The sequence below is a fragment of the Bos indicus genome, chromosome 15 (genome assembly GCF_029378745.1).
Source record: "Bos indicus isolate NIAB-ARS_2022 breed Sahiwal x Tharparkar chromosome 15, NIAB-ARS_B.indTharparkar_mat_pri_1.0, whole genome shotgun sequence".
Taxonomy (NCBI): Eukaryota; Metazoa; Chordata; class Mammalia; order Artiodactyla; family Bovidae; genus Bos; species Bos indicus.
In genome coordinates, this window is record NC_091774.1 from 6,668,504 (window position 1) to 6,690,482 (window position 21,979).

The 21,979-nt window shown below is 39.4% G+C and overlaps 1 protein-coding gene across 1 annotated transcript in view; it reads left to right on the top strand.

Annotated features, from left to right (window-relative positions):
* The window catches only part of TMEM123 (transmembrane protein 123), an 81,016-nt gene extending 61,586 nt beyond the window's left edge, over positions 1–19,430 (top strand). Inside the window, exons 10-12 of the mRNA XM_070767609.1 lie at positions 12,452–12,793; positions 13,908–14,061; positions 16,878–19,430. Of these exons, the coding sequence (XP_070623710.1) occupies positions 12,452–12,793; positions 13,908–14,061; positions 16,878–16,902 (521 nt within the window). The 3' untranslated portion in view covers positions 16,903–19,430. The remainder of the gene's footprint in view (positions 1–12,451; positions 12,794–13,907; positions 14,062–16,877) is intronic.
* Positions 19,431–21,979: the final 2,549 nt, after the last annotated feature.

Genomic DNA, 21,979 nt, shown 5'->3' on the forward strand with positions numbered 1-21,979 from the left:
TAAATGAATGTTGAATTTTCTTAAATGCTTTTTCTTCATCAAAGGCTAGCTACTCCAGTATTCTGGCCTAGAGAATTGTAGGCCACACTTTATAGTCCATGGTGTCGCAAAGAGTCAGACACGACTGAGCAACTTATACTTACTTGCTATTGAGATAATCATATGGCTTTTATCCTTCATTTTCTTAATGTGGTATATAACATTGATTGATTTGCAGATGTGGAATCATACTTGCATCCCTGGAATAAATCCCACTCGATTATAATCTATGATTCTTTTCATATATTGTTGAATTCAGCTTGCTCATATTTTGTTGAGGATGTTTACATCCATTTTCATCAGTGATATTGCCCTGTTCTTTTGTTGTGGCATCTTTGTCTGATTTTGGTATCAAGGTAATTTTGACCTCTTAACACTTTATTGACTGGAGATGTGTTACTACATCTTCATTTATCAAACATTTATCAACCAGAGACATATCACATATCAGTACGTTTTTAGAGAGTGATACAGTTAACATCACTGTGCGAAGTTGTTAGAGCTTAAAATTGATCAAGAATTCATTATGATTATCATCAATAATCATACAACTTATAATTATTATCATTCACATTTTGTTCCATTAGCTTTTGGTTTCAACCTTGTGTATGTTATAATAAACATAAGATTTTCAAAAATGATGCAGTGAAAAATTTTGAGTGAAGAATATTTCAGTAAATTTTATGCAGATACTTTCTCTGATTATCTGAGTAACATATACTAATGTCTCAGAAAATGGTAGTTCTTCAGAGAATAGTTCTGATTCACATATGATGAGTAGACCAACAAAAATACAAAAAACCTTACTGATTGATTTGACATGGCAAGTGAAAATGAAATGGTGCTGGAGAATGCTCCAATGCTTCTACAGAAGAGTGGATTGGAGACAATATTTTACAACAATTAAGAGACTTTACAGGTGTGTCAGTTGTAACTACTGAGTGTAATAACCCACAAAGTGTTAGTGAAATGACAGACTTAAATTTTGGCCAGTCAAAATAAAAATCACTGGCCACAGGTGTTTCTGCAAAAATCCCCCAGTCAACAATGAGTTAAAATTAGCTTTTAAATCTTATCTCTTCTGTTTTTTGGAAGAGTTTTAGAAGGATTGATGTTAATTCTTCTTGAATATTTGGCAGAATTCACCAGTGAAGCTGTCATGTCCTGAACTTTTGTTTGTTAGGAGGTTTTATTACTGAATCAGTGTCTGTATTAGTATTTGTTCTGTTCATATTTTCTATTTCTTGAGTCAGTCTTGGAAGATTTTATGTTTCTAAGAATTTATCTGTTTTCTCTTGGGCTGTCCAATTTGTTGGCATATAATTGTTCATAGTGATCTCTGAAAATTCTTTGTATTTCTGTGGTATAAGTTTTGATGTCTCTTATTTCTGACTTAATGTTTGAGTCTTCTTTTCTCTTGATGAATCTAGCTAAGTTTGTCCATTTTTTGTTCATCTTCTCAAAGAGAGAAACAACTCTTGATTTCACTGATCTTTTCTGTTACCTTTTTAGTCTTTATTTCATTTTTCTACTCTGATCTTTGTTATTTTATTGCTTCTACTGACTTTGAGTTTAATATTTTTTTCTAGTTTCTTTAGGTGTAAATTTTGGTTGTTTATGTGAGTTTTGTTTTTTGTTTGTTTCTTGAGGTAGGCATTTACAGCATTTCACTGATAGAGCTCTTTGCTGCGTTCCATAAGGGGCTTCCCAGGTGGCACTAGAGGCAAAGAACACACGTGCCAGTGCAGAAGACATAAGATACGCTTATTCGATTCCTGGTTCAGGAAGATCCCCTGTAAGAGGGCATGGCAATCCACTTCAGTATTCTTGCTTGGAGAATCCCACGGACAGAGGAGCCTAGCAGGTTACAGTCCATGGGGTCACAAAAAGTTGGATACGACTGAAGCAATTTAGCATGCATGCATGAATTTTGGAATCCTATATTTCCATTTTCATATGTCTTAAGGTATTTTTTTGTTTCCTCTTTGACTCATCGGTTGTTCAGTAGCATGTTGTTTAATTTCCACATCTTTGTGCATTTTCCAGTTTTCTTCTGTAATTGAATTCTAGTTTCCTACCATTGTGATTGGAAAGGATACTTGATATTATTTTAGTCTTCTTAAGTTTGTTAAGAACTTGTTTTCTGGTCTAATAATATGATTTATCCCAGAGAATTTTCCATGTGCACTGAGAAGATTGTGTGTTCTATTGCTTTTTGGATGGAATGTTCTGTACTAGTTTTGTTAAGTCTTTTATGTTCTAACTTGTCATTTAAGGTCAATGTTTCCTTATTGATAGTCTGTCTGATGGATGGTCTATCCATTGATTAAAGTGGGATATTAAAGTCCCTCTTGTTATTGTGTTGTTGTCTTATTTTTCCCTTTAAGTTTGTTAATGTTTGCTTTGCTGTCTTATTTTTCCCTTTAAGTTTGTTAATGTTTGCTTTATATACTTAAGTGTTCCTATGTTGGGTGCATAAATATTTGCAAATATTTTCTTATTTGGTTGACACCTTTATCATTATGTAATGCCCTTCTTTGTCTCTTATTACAGTCTTTGTTTTAAAGTTTACTTTGTCTCATGCAAGTATAGCTACCCCAGCTTTGTTTATATTTCCATTTGAAGGGCATATCTTTCTCTGTTCCCTCTCCTCAGTCTCTCTGTGTCATTATACCTGAAGTGAGTCTCTTGTAGGCAGCATACAGATGGGTGTTTTTTTAAATCCATTCATCTACTCTGTCTATATCTTTCAATGGGAAAATTTAGTCCATTTACATTTAAAGTAATCATTGATAAATATGGACTTATTTCCATTTTGTTAACTATTTTCTGGCTCTTTTGCAGTTTCTCTATTTCTTCTTTTTGTTCTCTTTTGTGGTTTGATGACATACTTTAGTGGTATGCTTTGATTCCTTTCTCTTTATCTACTACAGGTATTTTTCTTTGTGGTTACCATGAAGCTTACATATAACAGCTTATTTATAACATTCCCATAAGTTTTCCCATAAGTCCCTTAAAATATCTTCATTTTTTTGACTCTTTTTTCTTTTTGCTGCTTTGATTAAGAGAGTCCCACTGTCCTGTCCTTGAGTTCACTGATCCTTTATTTATTCTGCTGTTAAACCTCTTTATTGTATCAGTTATTTTATTCTTCAGCTCTGTGTCTCTTGTTCATACTTTCTTATATTTTCTCTTTATTGAAGTGTGCTCATCCATTTTTCTCCCAAGTTCAGTGAGAATCTTTATGACAGTTATTTTGAATTTTCTATCAGGTAAATTTTTTATCTTTGTTTCATTGAAGTATTTTTCTAGTGTTTTATCGTGTTCTTAACTTTGGAACATATTCCTACTTCTTCCTTTTCCTTGACTCTCTGTCATGGTTTCTATGTATTAGATAAAACAGCCATCTGGCCCAGACCTGAACGAGTGGATCCTTGTAGGAGATGAACCTTGTTCAGTCCTGCCCTAGCTCGTGGTTCTCTCTCAAACCTTTTTGTTTGTTAAGTAGTCTGTTTACTTTTAATGGATGCTAATAGCTGAGGGTGTGCCAAGACATGTCAGCATAGGAGAGGATCTCAGTGAGCACCGATTGGAAGCCAGACCCGCAAGTAACAGCTTTCAGAGTATGCCAATATATGCAGCCCTGCAGGACCACAAACACAAGCCCCACAGGCAACTAGAGCTGGGTGATCTGGAGCTGTCCCGCGGCAGCATCACAAAAACTGGGGCATCAGAAAAAATATGTAGCCTCCTTTGCAGAAGATCTTGAAAACCTTGGGTTAGGCAGAGAGAGGGGGGAAAGATGGTGTCCTCCAGCCTTCATCCCCTCGGAGCACCTTTGTGGGCCTCTAGAAGTGTGCCAAACCTGAAACCTGCCCCTCGGGCCAGAGCGCCTCCTCTCAGAAAGTCAAATGTGTTTCCGTCTGCTGTCTATGCAGTTCTCTGTGGGTGGCAGTCCTCCAGGAACTACCTTTCATTTGTTACAGTCCCACGGGATCTAGGAACATAAGTGTCCCTGGCCTCCAGAGCCAGGTGCTCAAGGGGTGTCCCCTGGGGAGCAGCCACAAAAAAACAGGGCACCAGACACACGTCCATGCCAACTCCAGGATATACTCCAGGTGCTCTGGAGTGTGGCAGAGGGGAAACATGAAGATAGGACCCACCCCAGGTCTCCGGAAAGGACTGTGGTCAGCTCTTCGATTTGTGTTTAATTAGAAGTCTGCCCTTCAGGCCCAGCGATAAGAGCCCTCTGGGCGTGTACCCGGTCCTGTGGCCACTGCTGGGTCTTCCAAATTTGCTGACATAATGAATGCAAAACCTTGATGGCATCCTCCTTTAGGGATGTGAGTAGTCCTGCTGAAATTTCATCACATCTACTAGCTTTATTAACTAAAGCAGTGCTTCTTAAGGCCCACTTGACTTTGCACTCCAGAATGTCTGGCTCTGGGTGAGTGACCACACCATCGTAGTTAATCTGATTCATTAAGATCTTTTTTATACAGTTCTTCTGTGTACTCTTTCAGTCTCTTCTCGATCTCTTCAGCATCTATTATGTCTCTGTCATTTTTAATCCCTTACTGTGCCATCTTTGGGCGGAAAGCTCCCTTGATGTTTCCAATTTTCCTGAAGAGATCTCTAGTCTTTTCCCTTTTGTTGTTTTCTTCTGTTATTAAACACTGTTCGTTGAAGAAGGCCTTCTTGTCTCTTCCAGCTGTTCTCTGAAACTGCATTTAATTGGATGTACCTTTCCCTCTCTCCCTTACTTTTCACTTCTCTTCATTCTTTGGCTATTCATAAAGCCTCCTCAGATAACCACTTGGCCTTCTTGCTTTCCTTTTTCTTTGGGATGGTTTTGTTCAACGCCTCCTGTACAGTATTATGGACCTCTGTCCATAGTTCTTCTGGCACACTGTTAACTAGATCTAGTCCCTTAAATCTATCATTACCTCCACTGCAGATTCAGACAGGATTTGATAGAAGTCATACCTGGCTAGCCTAGTGTTTTTCCTAGTTTTCTTTAGTTTAAGCCTGAATTTTGCTACAAGAAGCTGATGATCTGAACCACAGTCAGCTCCAGGTCTTGTTTTTGCTGACTGTATACAGCTTCTCCATCTTCAGCTACAACGAATGTAATCAGTTTGATTTTGGTCTTGACCATTTGGTGATGTCCGTGTGTAAAGTTGTTTCTTGTGTTGTTGAAAAAGAGGATTTGCTATGACTAGTGCATTCTCTTGGCAGAATTCAGTTAACCTTTGCCCTGCTTCGTTTTGTTCTGCAAGGCCAAGCTTGCCTGTGACTCCAGGTTTATCTTGACTTCCTACTTTTGCATTCCAATCCCTGATGATGAATAGAATATCTTTTTTAGGTGTTAGTTCTAGGAGGTCTTCTAGGTCTTCACAGAACTAATCTACTTCACGTTCTTCAGCCATCAGTGGTGGGGCATAGACTTGGATTACTGTGATGTTGAATGGTTTGCCTTGGAAATGAGCTGAGATCGTTCTGTCATTTTTAAGGTTGCACCCAAGTACTGAATTTCAGACTCTTTTGTTGACTGTGAGGGCTACTCTGTCTCTTCTAAGGGATTCTTGCCCACAGTAGTAGATATAATGGTCATCTGAGTTAAATTCACCCATTCCCATCCATTTTAGTTTGCTGATTCCTAGGATGTCGATGTTCACTCTTAGCATCTCCTGCTTGACCACTTCCAATTTTCCTTGATTCATGGACTTAACATTCTATTCTAGGTTCCTGTGCAATACTGTTCTTTGCAGCATTGGATTTTACTTTCGTCAGCAGACACATCAACAAATGAGTGTCTTACAGCTTTGGCCCAGCTGCTTCTTTCATTCTGGGGCTACTGGTAATTTTCCTCTGCTCCTCCCCAGTAGCGTATTGGACACCTTCAGGCCTGGGGGGACTCATCTTTGGTGTCCTATCTTTTTGGCCTTTTGTGCAGTTCATGAGGTTCTCATGGCAAGTATACTGGGTGGTTTGCCATTCCCTCCTCTAGTGGATCATGTTTTGTCAGAATTCTCTGCTATGACCCATCCGTCTTGAGTGGCCCTGCACAGCGTGGCTTGTAGCATCATTGAGTTAGTCAAGCTCCCTCGCCACAACAAGACAATGATCCATGAAGGGGTATACAAAGGTAGTTGAAATAAATCCAGACTCTGAAGAGGATGAGTACTTTTACTTGGTGCTAAAAAAACAGGCTGCTTCATAGTGTTCTTGGTCCTGCTGTGATAGAAGGCGGCTGGCTGGTGTTAGAAACGCTTGGAGTATCCCTTTTTTCTTTTTTGGATGTTTGTATCAGTGAACTGAAAATATCTTCAATAGCATCCTCTTCACGTGCTGTGATTCCGGCAGCAGTGGTGATAATCGTGGAAGTAGGTGTGTTCTGAGCATCTCTCCATCAGTGGCACAGCGCCCCTCATCGCCACAGGTACCTAGTCCGTCTCGTTCCTCTCCCTCTAAGTGCGGCAGCTGCTGGCACGGAGGGCACATGGTGCCCTCACTGCAGGCCTTCGCCTCCTCTTCCTGTGATTGTTAGCTGAAACCAAGAGTTAAGGTCAGGACATTTTTATAGCTCTGACTGAAATCTATAGATGATCTCAGGTTTTACTTAAGCAAGTTTTGAGAGTGGTTTGACAAGTACTGACTGACTGAATTTGTCTCAAAGATCTGAGTTTCAAAGATCTGTGAAAGGAACCAGCTTAGCACAGCCACCAGTCTCTGTTGCCCAGAGACACGTCTTGTTAGAAATGCAAGAACTGTGATCCTGAGTGCATTCGTTTGCCAGGGCTACTACAGGAAAGGGTGGCATAAACAGCAGAGATGGATTGTCAGATTGTCGACAGACTGTCAGATACATCCTCCTGAGGGCTGATGACAGAGGTCTGTTCCATGCCTGTTGCCTCATTTCTGGTGTTTCGCTGGCAAGCTTTGGCTTTCATTGGCCTCTTGGAACCACCACCCTGATCTCTGTCTTCATTTTCACATGGTGTTGCTCCTGTATGTTTGTCTGTCTCCAGATTTCCCACTTTACAAGGTTACCAGGTACTTAAGCCTCTTCCCGATAACCTCATTAACCTCATTTTAACTTGATTATAATCCTCTGTGAAAATCCTGTCTCCAAATAAGGCGACATCCTCAAGTACTGAGAATTAGGGCTTCACCATATGAATTTTAAGGGGACACAGGTCAACACATAACACTAAATAAGTGTTGACAACTGTGTGCCCCCTATACCCTGTCCCGCAGCTCCACCTGCGTTCACTTCAGTTCAGTCGCTCAGTTGTGTCCGACTCTTTGCAACCCCATGAATTGCAGCACGCCCGGCCTCCCTGTCCACCACCAACTCCCAGAGTTCACCCAAACTCATGTGCATCGAGTCAGTGATACCATCCAGCCATCTCATCCTTTGTCGTCCCCTTCTCTTCCTGCCCCCCAATCCCTCCCAGCATCAGAGTCTTTTCTAATGAGTCAGCTCTTCACATGAGGTGGCCAAAGTACTGGAGTTTCAGCTTTAGCGTCATTCCTTCCAATGAACACCCGGGGCTGATCTCCTTCAGAATGGACTGGTTGGATCTCCTTGCAGTCCAAGGACTCTCAAGAGTCTTCTCCAACACCACAGTTCAAAAGCATCAATTCTTCAGTGCTCAGCTTTCTTGACAGTCCAACTCTGACATCCATACATGACCACTGGAAAAACCATAGCCTTGACTAGACAGACCTTTGTTGGCAAAGTAATGTCTCTGCTTTTGAATATGCTATCTAGGTTGGTCATAACTTTCCTTCCAAGGAGTAAGCATCTTTTAATTTCAAGGCTGCAGTCACCATCTGCAGTGATTTTGGAGCCCAGAAAAATAAAGTCTGTTTCCACTGTTTCCCCATCTATTTGCCATGAAGTGATGGGACCAGATGCCATGATCTTCGTTTTCTGAATGTTGAGCTTTAAGCCAACTTTTTCACTCCCCTCTTTCACTTTCATCAAGAGGCTCTTTAGTTCCTCTTCACTTTCTGCCATAAGGGTGGTGTCATCTGCATATCTTAGGTTATTGATATTTCTCCCGGCAATCTTGATTCCAGCTTGTGCTTCTTCCAGCCCAGCGTTTCTCATGATGTACTCTGCATATAAGTTAAATAAGCAGGGTGACAGTATACAGCCTTGACGTACTCCTTTTCCTATTTGGAACCAGTCTGTTGTTCCATGTCCAGTTCTAACTGTTGCTTCCTGACCTGCATACAGATTTCTCAAGAGGCAGGTTAGCTGAGGTGTTATTGACGGTATGTGTGCTCAGCTTGTTGAACGAGTTGTAGTTAGTAGGATGTCTGTCTTGTTCAGAATGAAACCAAAAGGAATAGCACTGTGATGAGTGGGATTCCTCTCTCTGGCAGCCCAGGCCCTGTAGGGGGGCTGCACTGCGGCCCCCGTCCTTGTTCCCCCTTCTCCCCTCACCTCTGCTGTTTTGACCTCATGGAAGCAGGCCTGAAGGGGCTTGGGGAGAAGCCCGCTGGGATGTTTGCAGCCGGTGGAGGTGCCCCTGGGTGCAGATGTGATTCTTGGGGAGCTTCTGGAGAGACCCTCAGCTGGCGCTTCCCCTGCCAGTCTCTGGATGCCCTGGGACCTCCCCCTTGCTGGCCCTCACACTCCACTCCCTTCAGTCCAGTTCAATTCAGTCGCTCAGTCATGTCCAACTCTCTGCAACCCCATGGACTGCAGCACGCCAGGCCTCCCTGTCCATCGCCAACTCCTGGAGTTTACTCAGGCTCATGCCCATTGAGTTGGTGATGCCATTCCCGTGGCCCCCGCTGTTTGATGTCCCACCTCTCTGCTGGATCTCTCCACCCCTCTGTGCAGAACTCTGTGCGAAGCTGTCGTGTAAAGCAGCCCCGTGCTGGCTGTGTTCCACAGGGCCTGATTTGCTTCATGGGAAACAAGCACCTTTGTTGTCACTGGAAGCAAGAATCAACTCCCAGAGTAGCCTTTTTAAACTCTGCTGACAGGTAGAGACGGCTCACCCATGGCCTCTCGCCTTTAGAGTTACTTTTCAGGCCGGAGTAAGATCTCAGTGTTTGTCCCTTCAGGTCCAGTGGATGCTGGGCCTGCTCTTCAGGTGATTCCCTTGAAGCCTTCCCAACTTGGCTTGAGGGCAAGGGTTTGTGTTCCCCTCTTTTACTCCGTGGGCAGAGGTGGGGGTGGACAAAGAGCACACATCACACTTTCCAGTAACATACCCTCCTTGGGCCTTTGTACCCTCTTTTGTCTTGTTTTAACTTGATGTTTTTGTACTTTCTTGGATTGAGATACATAGTTGATATATAACACATTAGTTTCAGGTATACAACATAATGATTTGATACTTGTCTGTATTGCAAAATGATCACAGTAAGTAACATCTATCATAATATATGTAAGAATTTGTATAACATCTGTCATCATATTTAGTTACATTTTTTTCTTGTGATGAGAACTTTCCAGGTCTATTCTCTTAAAGACTCCAATACACAGTGTGGTATTAACTAGAGTCACCATGTGTTTTACATCACATCCCCATGACTGACTCACTTTATAACTAGAGCTTGGTCCCTTTGATGCCCTTCGCTCATGTCACCCGCCCTCCACATCCTTACAACTTCTGCTTCTCAGAGGCTGCGGAGACTGAAGGGCTAACACAGCAGAGCTTAACCCTTCCCAAGCTCTGCGTGCATAGTCTGTTCTTCCGACGTCTCTGCAGGTGTTCACTGTGCCTTGCCATGGAGGACACTGGCCAGTCACTGAACAGTTCTGGGAGAGGGAAGACGCCCAGATGCCCTTGGAGGGATGGTCTCATTTGTAGAGGAGCCCAGAGGACCATTCACTTATATTATAGACGGGGGTCGGGGGAGTGACTCACTGAATGTGAGCTCTGACCTTGAAGAGAGCTTCCTTGCATTGCAGCTAACACATTTAAACATCACAGAACACACCTTAACTTGAAACTTATTTGCCTGTTTTGTCAGGCAAAATTTGTAGAAAATTTTAGCTGCTTAGTCATTTCTTTAACACATTTGGATTTTCCTAATGAACTAACCTGACAGGTCCCTGTTTTGCCTGTGTGACTTTGTACAGTATCTGTGAAGAATATCTTATTATGGCCGGGAGAAGAGAGTAGGCTCTGTGTGTGTGTGTGTGTATAATCCAAAAGCAGCATTGTGTTCATTGTTCCACTCTGCAAAGATCATTCTGTTCTAAAGATATGATATAAACAATGGTTCTTTGCTGTATTTAATTTCACTATAATAGAATTAATTCAGTAGATTAAAATAACAGTTGATTATTTGAATGCTAAAGTACATTACTTATATCTGTAGAGCATTTTAATTGATTAATAAAAGATTAGTTCAAGTTCATAGCATTTCTATCATCTACTTGAATAATGATAATTTATTAGTCTATATAATACAAAAGTTTTTGTATTATCACCAATGCAGTGGACATGAACTTGGGCAAACTTCAGGAGATGGTAAGGGCCAGGGGGGCCTGGCGTGCTGCAGTCCATGAGGTCACAAAGAGTCAGACACAACTGGGCTACTGAACAACAACAACATAATATAGAAGTACTAATTCCTTTTGTCTTTTTTTAGAAATCAGATAATATTCAGTAGAAGAGATCACACAATAAAGACCCAGAGTTCAGAAAAGGTGATAGGAATTTAAATAGTAAAAGCTGATGGCCAGACAAGAAGCACTATTAAAACCAGCCTTTAAAGCTGAAAATAAATATTTGAATTCTTTGAATAAAAAGTCCAGAATAATTGTGAAAGATAGGGTGATAGTACCTGAAGTCATGGCTTTTGGGTGTGACAGGGACCCTGAAGGCCTGATGCTGCTGTCGGTGGAGACGGCAGCCCAGGGGCGAATTCTTTCCACTTGGTTCTTGGCCAGAGAGAGTGAAATGAGAAAATGCAGGCAACATAGCAACTCCTAATCCTACAGACACAAAGAAATAAGTTGCAACCAGTCAGTCCTAAAGGAAATCAACCTTGAATATTCATTGGAAAGACTGATGCTGAAGCTGAAGCTCCAATACTTTGGCTACCTGATGCGAAGAGCTGACTCATTGGAAAAGACCCTGATGCTGGAAAAGATTGAGTGCAGAGGAGAAGGGGGTGGCAGATGATGAGATGGTTGGATAGTATCACTAACTCAGTGGACATGAGTTTGGCAAACTCAGGGAGATAGTGGAAGACAGAGGAGCTGAACAACAACAATAGGGCAAAGAGAGATTTTTGATTCCTTGGATAGTATATAGTAAAATAGTATTTATTATGCTTCCTTCATGGCTCAGACAGTAAAGAATCTGCCTGCAGTGCAGGAGACCCAGGTTCGATCCCTGGGTTGGGAAGATCCCCTGGAGAAGGGCATGGCTACCCACTCCAGTATTCTTGCCTGGAGAATTCCATGGACAGAGGAGCCTGGCAGGCTACAGTCCATGGAGTCACAACGAGTCAGACACGACTGAGCAACTAACACACATTTATTTAGTAAATTATAAATAACTAAAGTATCTTTAGTTGTAAGTATCAGTTAGGTTATGGTGTTACAATGAAGATAGAATATGAAAAAATATTAAGACAGAAATGTTTGCTTTTGGCCATAGGGCATTTTATACATAGATATTTAGTATTTATTTTTTGGTAATAGTGCTTACTTATTTCCAGTTGTTTATTTTAAATTAACATGAATGGTTTCCCCTTATAAAACTGGCTTTTGCATATTTTAAGCTTTCCAAAATATTTTTAGAAATATGTTTCCAACGATGGAAAATTATTACCACTATGAGATTTCCAACCAACCATGTTCTGCAATGTTATTTCACTTCTAATGTATCATGGGAGGTTGGTTTTACTCTTATAAAGAGTGTCCCACTTATGCTCACATCCACTTCAGGCGGTTAGAAGCATGCAGCTACTGTTTGTCCCCAAAGCCTTTTGGAAGAATGTGGCAGGGAAACTTTAAACTTTAAAAACCCTTTTACATCCATTGGTTTAATAATCTTTTCAACTAATACTGTGACATAAAGTATGGCATATTCAGACGGAGGTGGTTAAGACACTGTCCCTGTACTGAAAGAGCTCCGTCTTCTGGGTTGGGTCTCCTTCCCCTTCCCCGCCTCCACGCCCCACCATATGGTCACAAAAGTTCCTAACTCTATGTAAACCCAGGCTTGGTTCCTTTTGAATATTTTTCTGTTTTGAGACATTTTATGGCTTATTGCTGTGTACTGCAGAGTATTAGTAGACTAAGTATCTTCATGCTGCTGTGTTTGTTAAACGTTTTCCTTTATGTGTGACCATGAAAGGCAGTGAAGTGGAAGCTTGATTATCCGAGTCACAGCTCTTGCTTTAATGTTTCTATATCTTCTCATAGACCCACAGGGACATCCAGGCCATAGACATGAACCTCCCAACGTCAGTATGAAAACATCAACTGCTTCAGTTTCCCCAGTCTCAAAGAATGTGACCACTACCACCTTGAAAGACATAGGAAAATCATCATCAGAAACTAAAGATTCCCCAGCTTCAAATCATGGGACATCCACCACCTCGACACCCTTTGCAACATCTAAAATGATAACACCAGTGGTCTCAACAAATATGACTTCTACCACCTTAAGGTCTACACCCAAAATAACAAATGTTTCACAAAATACATCCCAGGTATCAGTATCCACAGTGCCCACAGCCCACAATAGTTCTTCATCAGTAACAGGTATGTATAAAATGGACCTGTTTTTCCCTATGCTGAAAAATAGTTGTTAAAATGCTGCATTTATACCATTCCATTCTGTAAAATGTAGAAATTTAGGCAATTATTTCTCATTTCCTATATAAATTAGTTGTAGAGATCAGGAAAAGAGTTGATGTAGTAACTATCTTGTTCCTTTAAGAAATTAGCTTCTAAGTTAATCATGCCAAATAATGACTGTATAAGATCCATCTGTAAATAAATAAATTATCCTAATGGAATTTTATTTTGCATGATTTAAAAACTTGTCATACCTTTAATTTTTTGTACCTCACTCTAGAAGGGAATTAGGTAGGGTCAGTCTCCATGATTCTAAACCTAAATCATGGTGAACTTCGGTTTTAATCCACTTGTGCCATAAAGATATTTTTTAATGGTATTAGATATAGTCACATATATATTATTAGTCTCAGCACTCTTTTTCTTCATTTGTCTAAAATATAATGCCTGTGAAACCTGGAATTCAAAAACCTTAAAATTCTCATTAAGTTATCCAAAGTTGAACTTCTCTTTAAAAGCTGTTGATTACATTTACCAGAACGAATATCAGACTTTATGGTTTCTTTTTTGTGTTTTTATATACTTTTATTCTGAATAGTTTCTCTTCCTTATTACTACAATTTATGTATTGACTTCACAAAATTAAAATAGTTAAAATTCACAATTTGTTCAAAAGGAGGAATTTCAGTTAGAAACATTTATTCAAATTGGATCCAGTTTCAGGATTACAGCTGTTACCCAGACAAGTTTTGTTTAGGGCATGAACTCTTAAAGAGAATTCATAAAAGAATTCCCCAACTCGTGCTGCCTTGGATGGTTTTGGTAGCCCATCCAAGTCCAGTCTCGCATTAAGATCTTGGGACTGCATGCAGTGGGGGTTTCTTTAATAAGGGATGTGTTGGGTCAGCTGAAGAAAACTAAAGCCAGGCAGTCACTAGACACAAAACCAACTGGAGAGCAACTTCATGTCCTTCTTATCCCCAAGTCAGAGTGCTTACATGGAAATTCAGAATGTTTTAGTTGATTACAATGTATTTTAAAAGCACTAAAACCTGTTTTTTGTTTTGTTTTCTTCTAGTCACAACAACTATTATTTCTAAGGAAAATAAAGGATCAAAATTTGATACTGGCAGCTTTGTTGGTGGTATTGTATTAACATTGGGAGTTTTATCTTTTCTTTACATTGGATGCAAAGTGTATTATTCAAGACGAGGCATTCGGTATAGAACCATGTAAGTTTTGATTGGCCAGGACTTTTATTATTATTATTAGTTCTTTATTTAAATATCATGACAAAATATAAGAGTAGAGCCAGTGTTCATCTCAGTGATTAATAATTCATAGATTTATGACTTATATTCCTATTAATCCTTTGTGCCTAAAGCAAATTGGGTACAAGCTCATGATTATAATTATTTGCAAATGAAAATGGATGTATATACCTGTAAAAATGATTGTATTTTATTAGTGTGCCATCCTTTTTCTTTTTTTAACCAGAGACCCAAGTTTAATCAGCCTTTTTCACATGCTTACACCTCTAATCACAAGAAATACCGTATCAGGTCTCCTGAGGCTGTTGACTTAGTGCTGCCGACAAACGTAAGACACACTAAAGTAGCATCCTCAATAAAAACATGATTTCTCCTTTCTGTGACAAAGGAAATAAAGAAATTCTGACAGCCTCATTTTCCCTGATAATGAGTTGTTAGTATAATATATATTATCAGTTAATCTGTAGTAAAACCATCTTTTCAAGTGAGCTTTATCAACAAGTCTTCAACAACAAACCATGTCATTCTATAGAGCTGATGGTTTTTAGAGGTATCATCTCCCAATTTTTGTTACTACAACAAAGTCCTTTTGGTTTTTCTTTTGAGTCTTATATGTACAAGAGTGAATTTATTCTTTTGATTGTTCAGTTCAGTCACTCAGTCATGTCCAACTCTTTGAGACCACATGAACTGCAGCATGCCAGGCTTCCCTGTCCATCACCAACTCCTGGAGTTTACCCAAACCCTGTGTCCATTGAGTTGGCGATGCCATCCAGCCATCTCATCCTCTGTCGTCCCCTTCTCCTCTTGCCCTCAATCTTTCCCAGCATCGGTTAATGTATATATAAAATAAATACCATAGAACACATGGCATTTTCCAAAATTTAAGTTGTCATATGTCAATACATATGTGTCCCATAGAGTTCCATGTCAGAAACATTTGGGAAATGCTGATTGAGCACAGTAAAATTCTGTAAGCCTTTGATATGTTGATGTACATTTTGAATTTCTAGGAGGAAATTATAATATCGAAATAAGTCTCAGATTTTTCACTGAACTAAGAAAACCAGACTTTAAAAAATACTTAAATTGTAACTTACCTTCCATGTATAGTAGCCATCATATCCAGCTTACTTTAAAAGAATATCAAGGTGGTGTTTTGTCAGATTAAAGCACATTCAGAAACATTCATTCTTCCTCTTGTAGCCTAGCCTGTAAAAGAAGAAGGAAAAAAAAAGGAAACTAACTAAATCAAGTTAATTCTAAAACTGCTTTAACATTTGAAATATTTTTTAAAACCACTCTGTTCCTAGAAATATTTATCATCTGGCTTTTTTTTTGTGCGTGTGGTAAATTTCAGTTAAACAAAAGGCACATTTTGATTAAATTTAATACGTCTCCTCTTTTATAATATCAATATTTATTGATATTCTTGAGACTATAAAACTATGAAGGAACTAAATTTAAGTGTGCTGTTTTCATTTTAAAGTGCCTTAACTACGAAGTATGTAATTTTAGCTTTATGGGTCAGCTTTTTTGTCACAGTACATGACCACATAATGCTGCATGCCCTGTGGAGGACATCAGGGCCAGAGTCCCCATAACTGAGGGAACTGTGTGGTGTATAAGGTGGTGTGACTCTAGAAGTAGTCTAATTCATATCACACAGTAGCTAGTGAAAACACTTTATTTCATTGAGTCTCAGAACACATTTTTGTTTTTGTGTTTTTCTACATTTTAACACCTCTGAAGTAGATGTATGTTACAGTCTATGGGATGAGAAAGCATTGTGTTGTAGTTTAATTGGCCATGTTTTTCTTGGTGCTACACTTTTTTTTAAAGTGTATTTTAAAGCCATTCATTCCTTTGAAGTTATAAACAATGACATTCCATAAATAAAGACTTACTATTTTCCCATTAAGGAAACTGAGACCAGTATCTAGTAATTATGAGCATTTCTAATTTCCTTTATTGGATAATAACACTGATTAAAGTGTTAGCCACTCCAGTGTTCTTGCCTGGAGAATCCCAGGGACGGGGGAGCCTGGTGGGCTGCCGTCTATGGGATTGCACAGAGTCAGACACGACTGAAGTGACTTAGCAGCAGCAGTAAAGTGTTAGCTGCTGTGTTTCTTAGGGTTGCATGGATAGACGGTGGAGTGATGTGGTAAGAGATGGGGTTGGGGCAGACAGACTTAAATTTGAGTCTGGTTCTGTTGACTAGCGGGGTGCCTGCCTACATTCATGTAAACGGTGTAGCACAGTGTCTAGTAGTCAGGATGAGAGTCCACAGGCTTACATGCTTGCTTAGCTTCTGATCTTCTGCAAAATGGAATTGATTGATTAAATACCTACCATTGTCCACACACACACACACACACACGTTTTTTTCAGCGCCCTCCTTCTGCTTAGGGCTACTGTGATGACTGAAAGAGATATGGGTGCAAAGTCTGTAGCAGAACACCTGGCACATAGTAGATGCTCATAAAATGATTGTTCTGGTTATCTTCTTTTTAAAAGAGGTTTATAATAGCTAATTGATGAAAAGTTACAGCCACTGTAGAGCAGAGATTTGAGTGTAGATCCATTTTGCAACCTGAATACGCTGCTTGAATCCTTAACCACTATAGTATACCAGGTACTTTTGCTTAAGAAAACACAAAGCAATACAGTTTTGATTCTGAAGCTAGAAATTATTCATTTCTTAAAAATATGAACTATAAGTATTTTGATACAATATAAAACACAAAGTAATTTTAACTTTTGATTTATTACAGTGATGAACATGATGCCATCATTTAAGGGACTCCAAGAACCAATGGAAGGAAGAGCGATACAGCCCTATCAGCTCATTTTGATTTATTACTTTAATACAGTATTCTTTTCTTGAAAATAGCATAAACAGGCCATGCATATAATATACAGTGTATTATATAAATATGTAAAGATTCCTCATGATTATTAAAGGAAAAAGGTTTTGGTTTGGGGGTTTTTAATGAACATATGGAGCATATAGTTAATGCAATGGTATTATATTCAGTTTTAGAAAATACATAGTAAGACAAACAAGTCTGGTTTTACTTTTCTGTGGCATTGGTCACATAGGCCAGTAATTGGAAAGCATCATCACTGAAGGGTATGATGCCATCTGGTCATTCAGATAAGGAGCTTGTCTCAGCACTAAGGATTCTGATGTCTTTGTTAGTCATACAAAGAATCTCAGTGCTAATAACAGCTGGATATATCCTAATTACCATTGCCACATAGCAGAAATTATATGAATAAGCCACGTCTTAAGCATAATTTTAGTTTATTGTCTCTTCAGAAACCATCAATATTTTCTATATTTAAAGTTAGTTATATTATTTAGAACAAAATACATGCCCTCCCCCACCAAAAAAAAAAAAATTAAAACTAGAAACAGTATCTGGGCTCATCCTTGTTAGAGAACCATTGGAGAGCCTGTATTTTTCTTTTGCGCTTTCAATAGCAGTTGATGTAACTGCCTTTTTTCCCCTCTGTAATTGCAGTGTTTAACATAATAATGTTTTAAAGACTTAGTTGTTAGTATTAAATAAATTAGATTATTTGCTACTGTGAGAACACTGTCATCACTGGAAATTGCTTTATTTCATGTTCAGTTGTTAATTTTATATTTAGTGAATATTTTTAACAGATGGAGAACTGCTTTCAATGTTTAGAAATGGTTAACATAATGTAAACAGACCTAGCTTTAAAAAAAAAAAAAAGACCTTTAGATGATTTCCACAGCAACACTTAGCACTCTTTGGTCCAAATGAGAGGTAAGTGCTGTGTTTGCCAAGCCGGGGGCTGTGGGGCTCCCCTCGGGCTGCTACACCTGTAGGTGCACTCCGTCAGTGTCACTCAGAGATTTGGGGAAATAGCGTTTTTACACTAAAACACCAGCATATTTTGGAATAAATTCTTACACAGTTTAAAACAGGAGTTTTTAAGACTGGACATTCCTGCTTCCATATTTGGGTCTTCTCTCAACTACTCCTCTTCTCCCCTGCTGAGGAGGAGGCACTTTCAGATGTATTATGTTAATGGAGAGAAAAAGCATAATATTGTAAAGACAGCAGTATTAGCCAACATATGTTGGAGTGTTTTCAGATTTACAGTTTATATTCCAGCACTCAAAACTCAGGGTCAAGTTTTAACAAAAGAGATACTTAGTCATACTACGTACTAACATACTGTTTCTTCTATCTTAGACAGTCAAAGTAAATCACACCAATTTCTGACAGCCCAGAAATGAGCTAAGAAGTCCTAATAAATGTGTACGTTCATTTAGGAGGAATTAAACGTAACTTTTGTGCAGAGAATCAAGAATTCTGATATGAAAGGATCATTTCTACTCACTGTGTATTGTGGCCAACTGACATGATGAATAATAAGAATTATCCAAAATATGGATGTGACAGGATGGGTGGATGTGACACATGCAGTGTGGAAGGAGAATTATGAAACATGTGTTTGCCTTAGTTTGAAAAGAGATCTGGGCTGATAGAGAACTTGTATGTTACTAACTTAGCCATTACTGGTCCTTTAACCACTGCTTTACTTTTTTGCAAAATATACTGAAGACACGTTTTATAGTAAAGAAGGCTTTTTAACCTTAACTTGTCTTCTGAATTCTTGATATTTCAGTACTTCAAGTCAGTCAGAACTTTGTAGACAGGCCTGAAATTTTCTTGAATACTTGTTTCTTAGCACTTTGAAAATATAAAACCACTTTTTAAGTACTGAATGTCATTATTTGCCTTTAAAATTTCCTGTGCTTGGGGCTTGAAAAAATTTAGTTATGTCTTTTTCTGTATATAAGTTGTATAATTTGTTACTTTCAAATATCAGTAGTTCAATGCAATCAGGTTTTGGGGTTTGGGGTTTTTTTTGTTTATCTGCAAAAAATAAGGGAAACAGCTATATAAACCAGTATTTCACTTTGGAGCACATTTCCTAAGTATAAATTTATCTTCCTCATTATGTTTACTTCAGCAAATGTTCAGTTTCATTTGCATTCTTTAAGAATGTATTTACTTGAAGATAAAAGCAATTCAAATATATGTTTAAATATTAGGTAGAATTCAACCTATGATTTTTAAATTTCCTTGGATAGTCCATACAATAAATAATACAAATACAGTTAATGAGAGCTGGCAAAATTAGAGTGATAATTTTGTATTTTTCAGGAAAAAATTATAAAGCAAATTTCTGTTACATTTTTTCTTTTTATTATAAGGACCAACTTTTGGTATTTCCTTGTTACTGAGATCTATTTTTAGAATAAAATTTTGTTCTTTATCAGAGAGTAGTGTGTGGTTTTGCTTCATTTTTATCAAACTCAGGAGAAACTAACAGAAAATGCCCAAAGTGAAAAGGCAGATTGTTGTGCGGTCGCCTGGCCCAGCGGCAGGCTCACGCGGAAGCTTGTTACGGTAGATCCCAGCCCAGGTCTGCTGAATCCGTCTCTGGGGTGGGGCCCGGCAGTCCTGTCAGGTGATTCTGAACACCAGAGTCTGAGAGGCACTGCTCAAAGGACTTTCATTTAAAGCCATTTATTTTTATTCTTCTGGGTAGAACCTTTAAAACAAGTATATCTGTTGTAGAAATTTTAAAATTACCATTCCTGATATAAATCAACTGCAAATGTATTAACATACGGTTTTTCAACACTTTTTCTTTACAACTGGATATAATTTAACTTTATCGAAAGGATGACTTGGCTTCCCAGGTGGCACTAGTGGTAAAGAACCACCTTCAATGCAGGAGACATAAGAGATGGGGGTTCTACCCCCAGGTGCGAAGACCCCCTAGAGATGGGCACGGCAGCCCGCTCAGAGAATCACATGGACACAGGAGCCTGGCGGGCTACAGTTCATAGAGTTGCAGAGTCAGACATGACTGAGCGACTTACCACACATGCAAGGAAGACTTAAATATATATTGTTACAGAGGGGAAGGGCTTCCCTGGTAGCTTGGACGGTAAAGCGTCTGCCTACAGTGCGGGAGACCCGGGTTCGATCCCTGGGTTGGGAAGATCCCCTGGAGAAGGAAATGGCAGCCCACTCCAGTATTCATGCCTGGAAAATCCCATGGACTGAGAAGCCTGGTGGGCTACAGGCTCTACAAAGAGTCAGACATGACTGAGCGACTTCTTTTCACTTCACTTCACTTCAACCAAGGGGAAAAGGTGCAGTCTGCAGAAAATTCTTTATATAATAAAAAGTACTCCTACAGTAATATTTGTACATAATTCTTCCTCCGTCCCCATCATTACTTCAGCTTCACTCTGTGCAGAGTTATGCCCCCAGCGTCAGGCTTGAATGTGTGTCTTATTTAGGTAAACAATGGTATGAGTATAGATACAATAAACATCACATTTGTCGAGGAAAAAATGCCCTTTTAAGGTTCAGCTTATCATTTTTTAAAAGATTGAAGTATCTTATACATACAAAAAAAATGCCGTGTGTCATCACCAAGATGGCAACATAGATTGTTCCTGACTTCCTCTCACCCCACTTACATGAAGCACAGCTAGCTAACAACTGTTGTGCGCTGAGAGAAGCCTGGAACACAGGAGTGAGGCTGACGCATCCCCTTGCACCACAGACACCAAGAAAGACCACACTTAAAGGTACAGAGGAGGGGCTACATAGTGACTCACTGCCCCTCCCCTAGGCCAGCACCACACCTTACCAAGAGGTCTCCCTGAGCTTAGAGTTACCCCATTTGGAAGAGAAAGCCCAGAGTGGACATCCAGTTCCTCCAGCACTAAGGGTCACTTCTTTGGAGCACCCACTCGTCTCACCCCATGGGAACTGCAAGGAAATCTGGGGGGGCTTGACCACTGGGAATCCAACAGAGAAAAGGAGAAGGCTTGCAATAACCAGCACTCAGAACGTGGCAGGTGAAGTCGACCAGCAACCTGCAAGTGTTGTAGTCCCAGCAGCTTTGCTCATCTGCAGAATCAATTTAGTGACACAGTCTAACCTGGGAACTTGATGAGGTGCAGGTCTGCCTGATTTGGGTCCTCAAAGGGATTTGGCAGCCCCGGAACGTGGTCTACTCTCACTCCCAGAAAGCTGAGGCATACCCTGGCCCACTGCTGAAATGGAAAAAAAAGAAAAACATATAACCTGCCAAACTAACTCAGAAGAAATAAAAAATTTGCACAGACCATTTATTAATAAGGAGACTGAATGGGTAGTCAAAAATTCCCAGCACTAAAAATACCAGGACCAAAGAGCTTCACTGGAGTATTTTACAAAACACTGAAAGAACTAAATCATTATCAAAGCTCTTATTAAAAAAAAAAAAAAAAAAAGAGGAAGGAATGCTCCCAAATTGGTTTTATGAGGCTCGCATTACTGTAATACCAAAGTCAGAAAAGGCTACTACCAGGAAAGAGAACTATAGGCCAATATCCCTGATGAATATAGTTGCAAAAATTCTTCATAGAGTATTGGCAAACTGAATTCAGCAACACACACAAAAAAGATCATTCACCGTGATCAACTGGGACTTTTATTTCTAGGATGTAAGGATGGTTTAACATATGCAAATAACTCTGTGATTCATCACATTAATAGAATGAAAAAAATATTTCAGACACAGAAAAAGCATTTGAAAATCTCAACATCCGTTCATCTTAACATAATTAAAGGAATGTACCTCAACATAATAAAAGTTATATACGATAGGCCCACAGCTAACACACTCATTAGTGAAAGGTTGAAAGCTTTCCCTCTAAGATAAGAACAAAACAAGAGGGAGGTCTCTGGTGGTCAGGTGGATAAAATTCCATGCCCCCAATGCAGGGGGCCTGAGTTTGATCCCAGGTCAGAGAACTAGATGC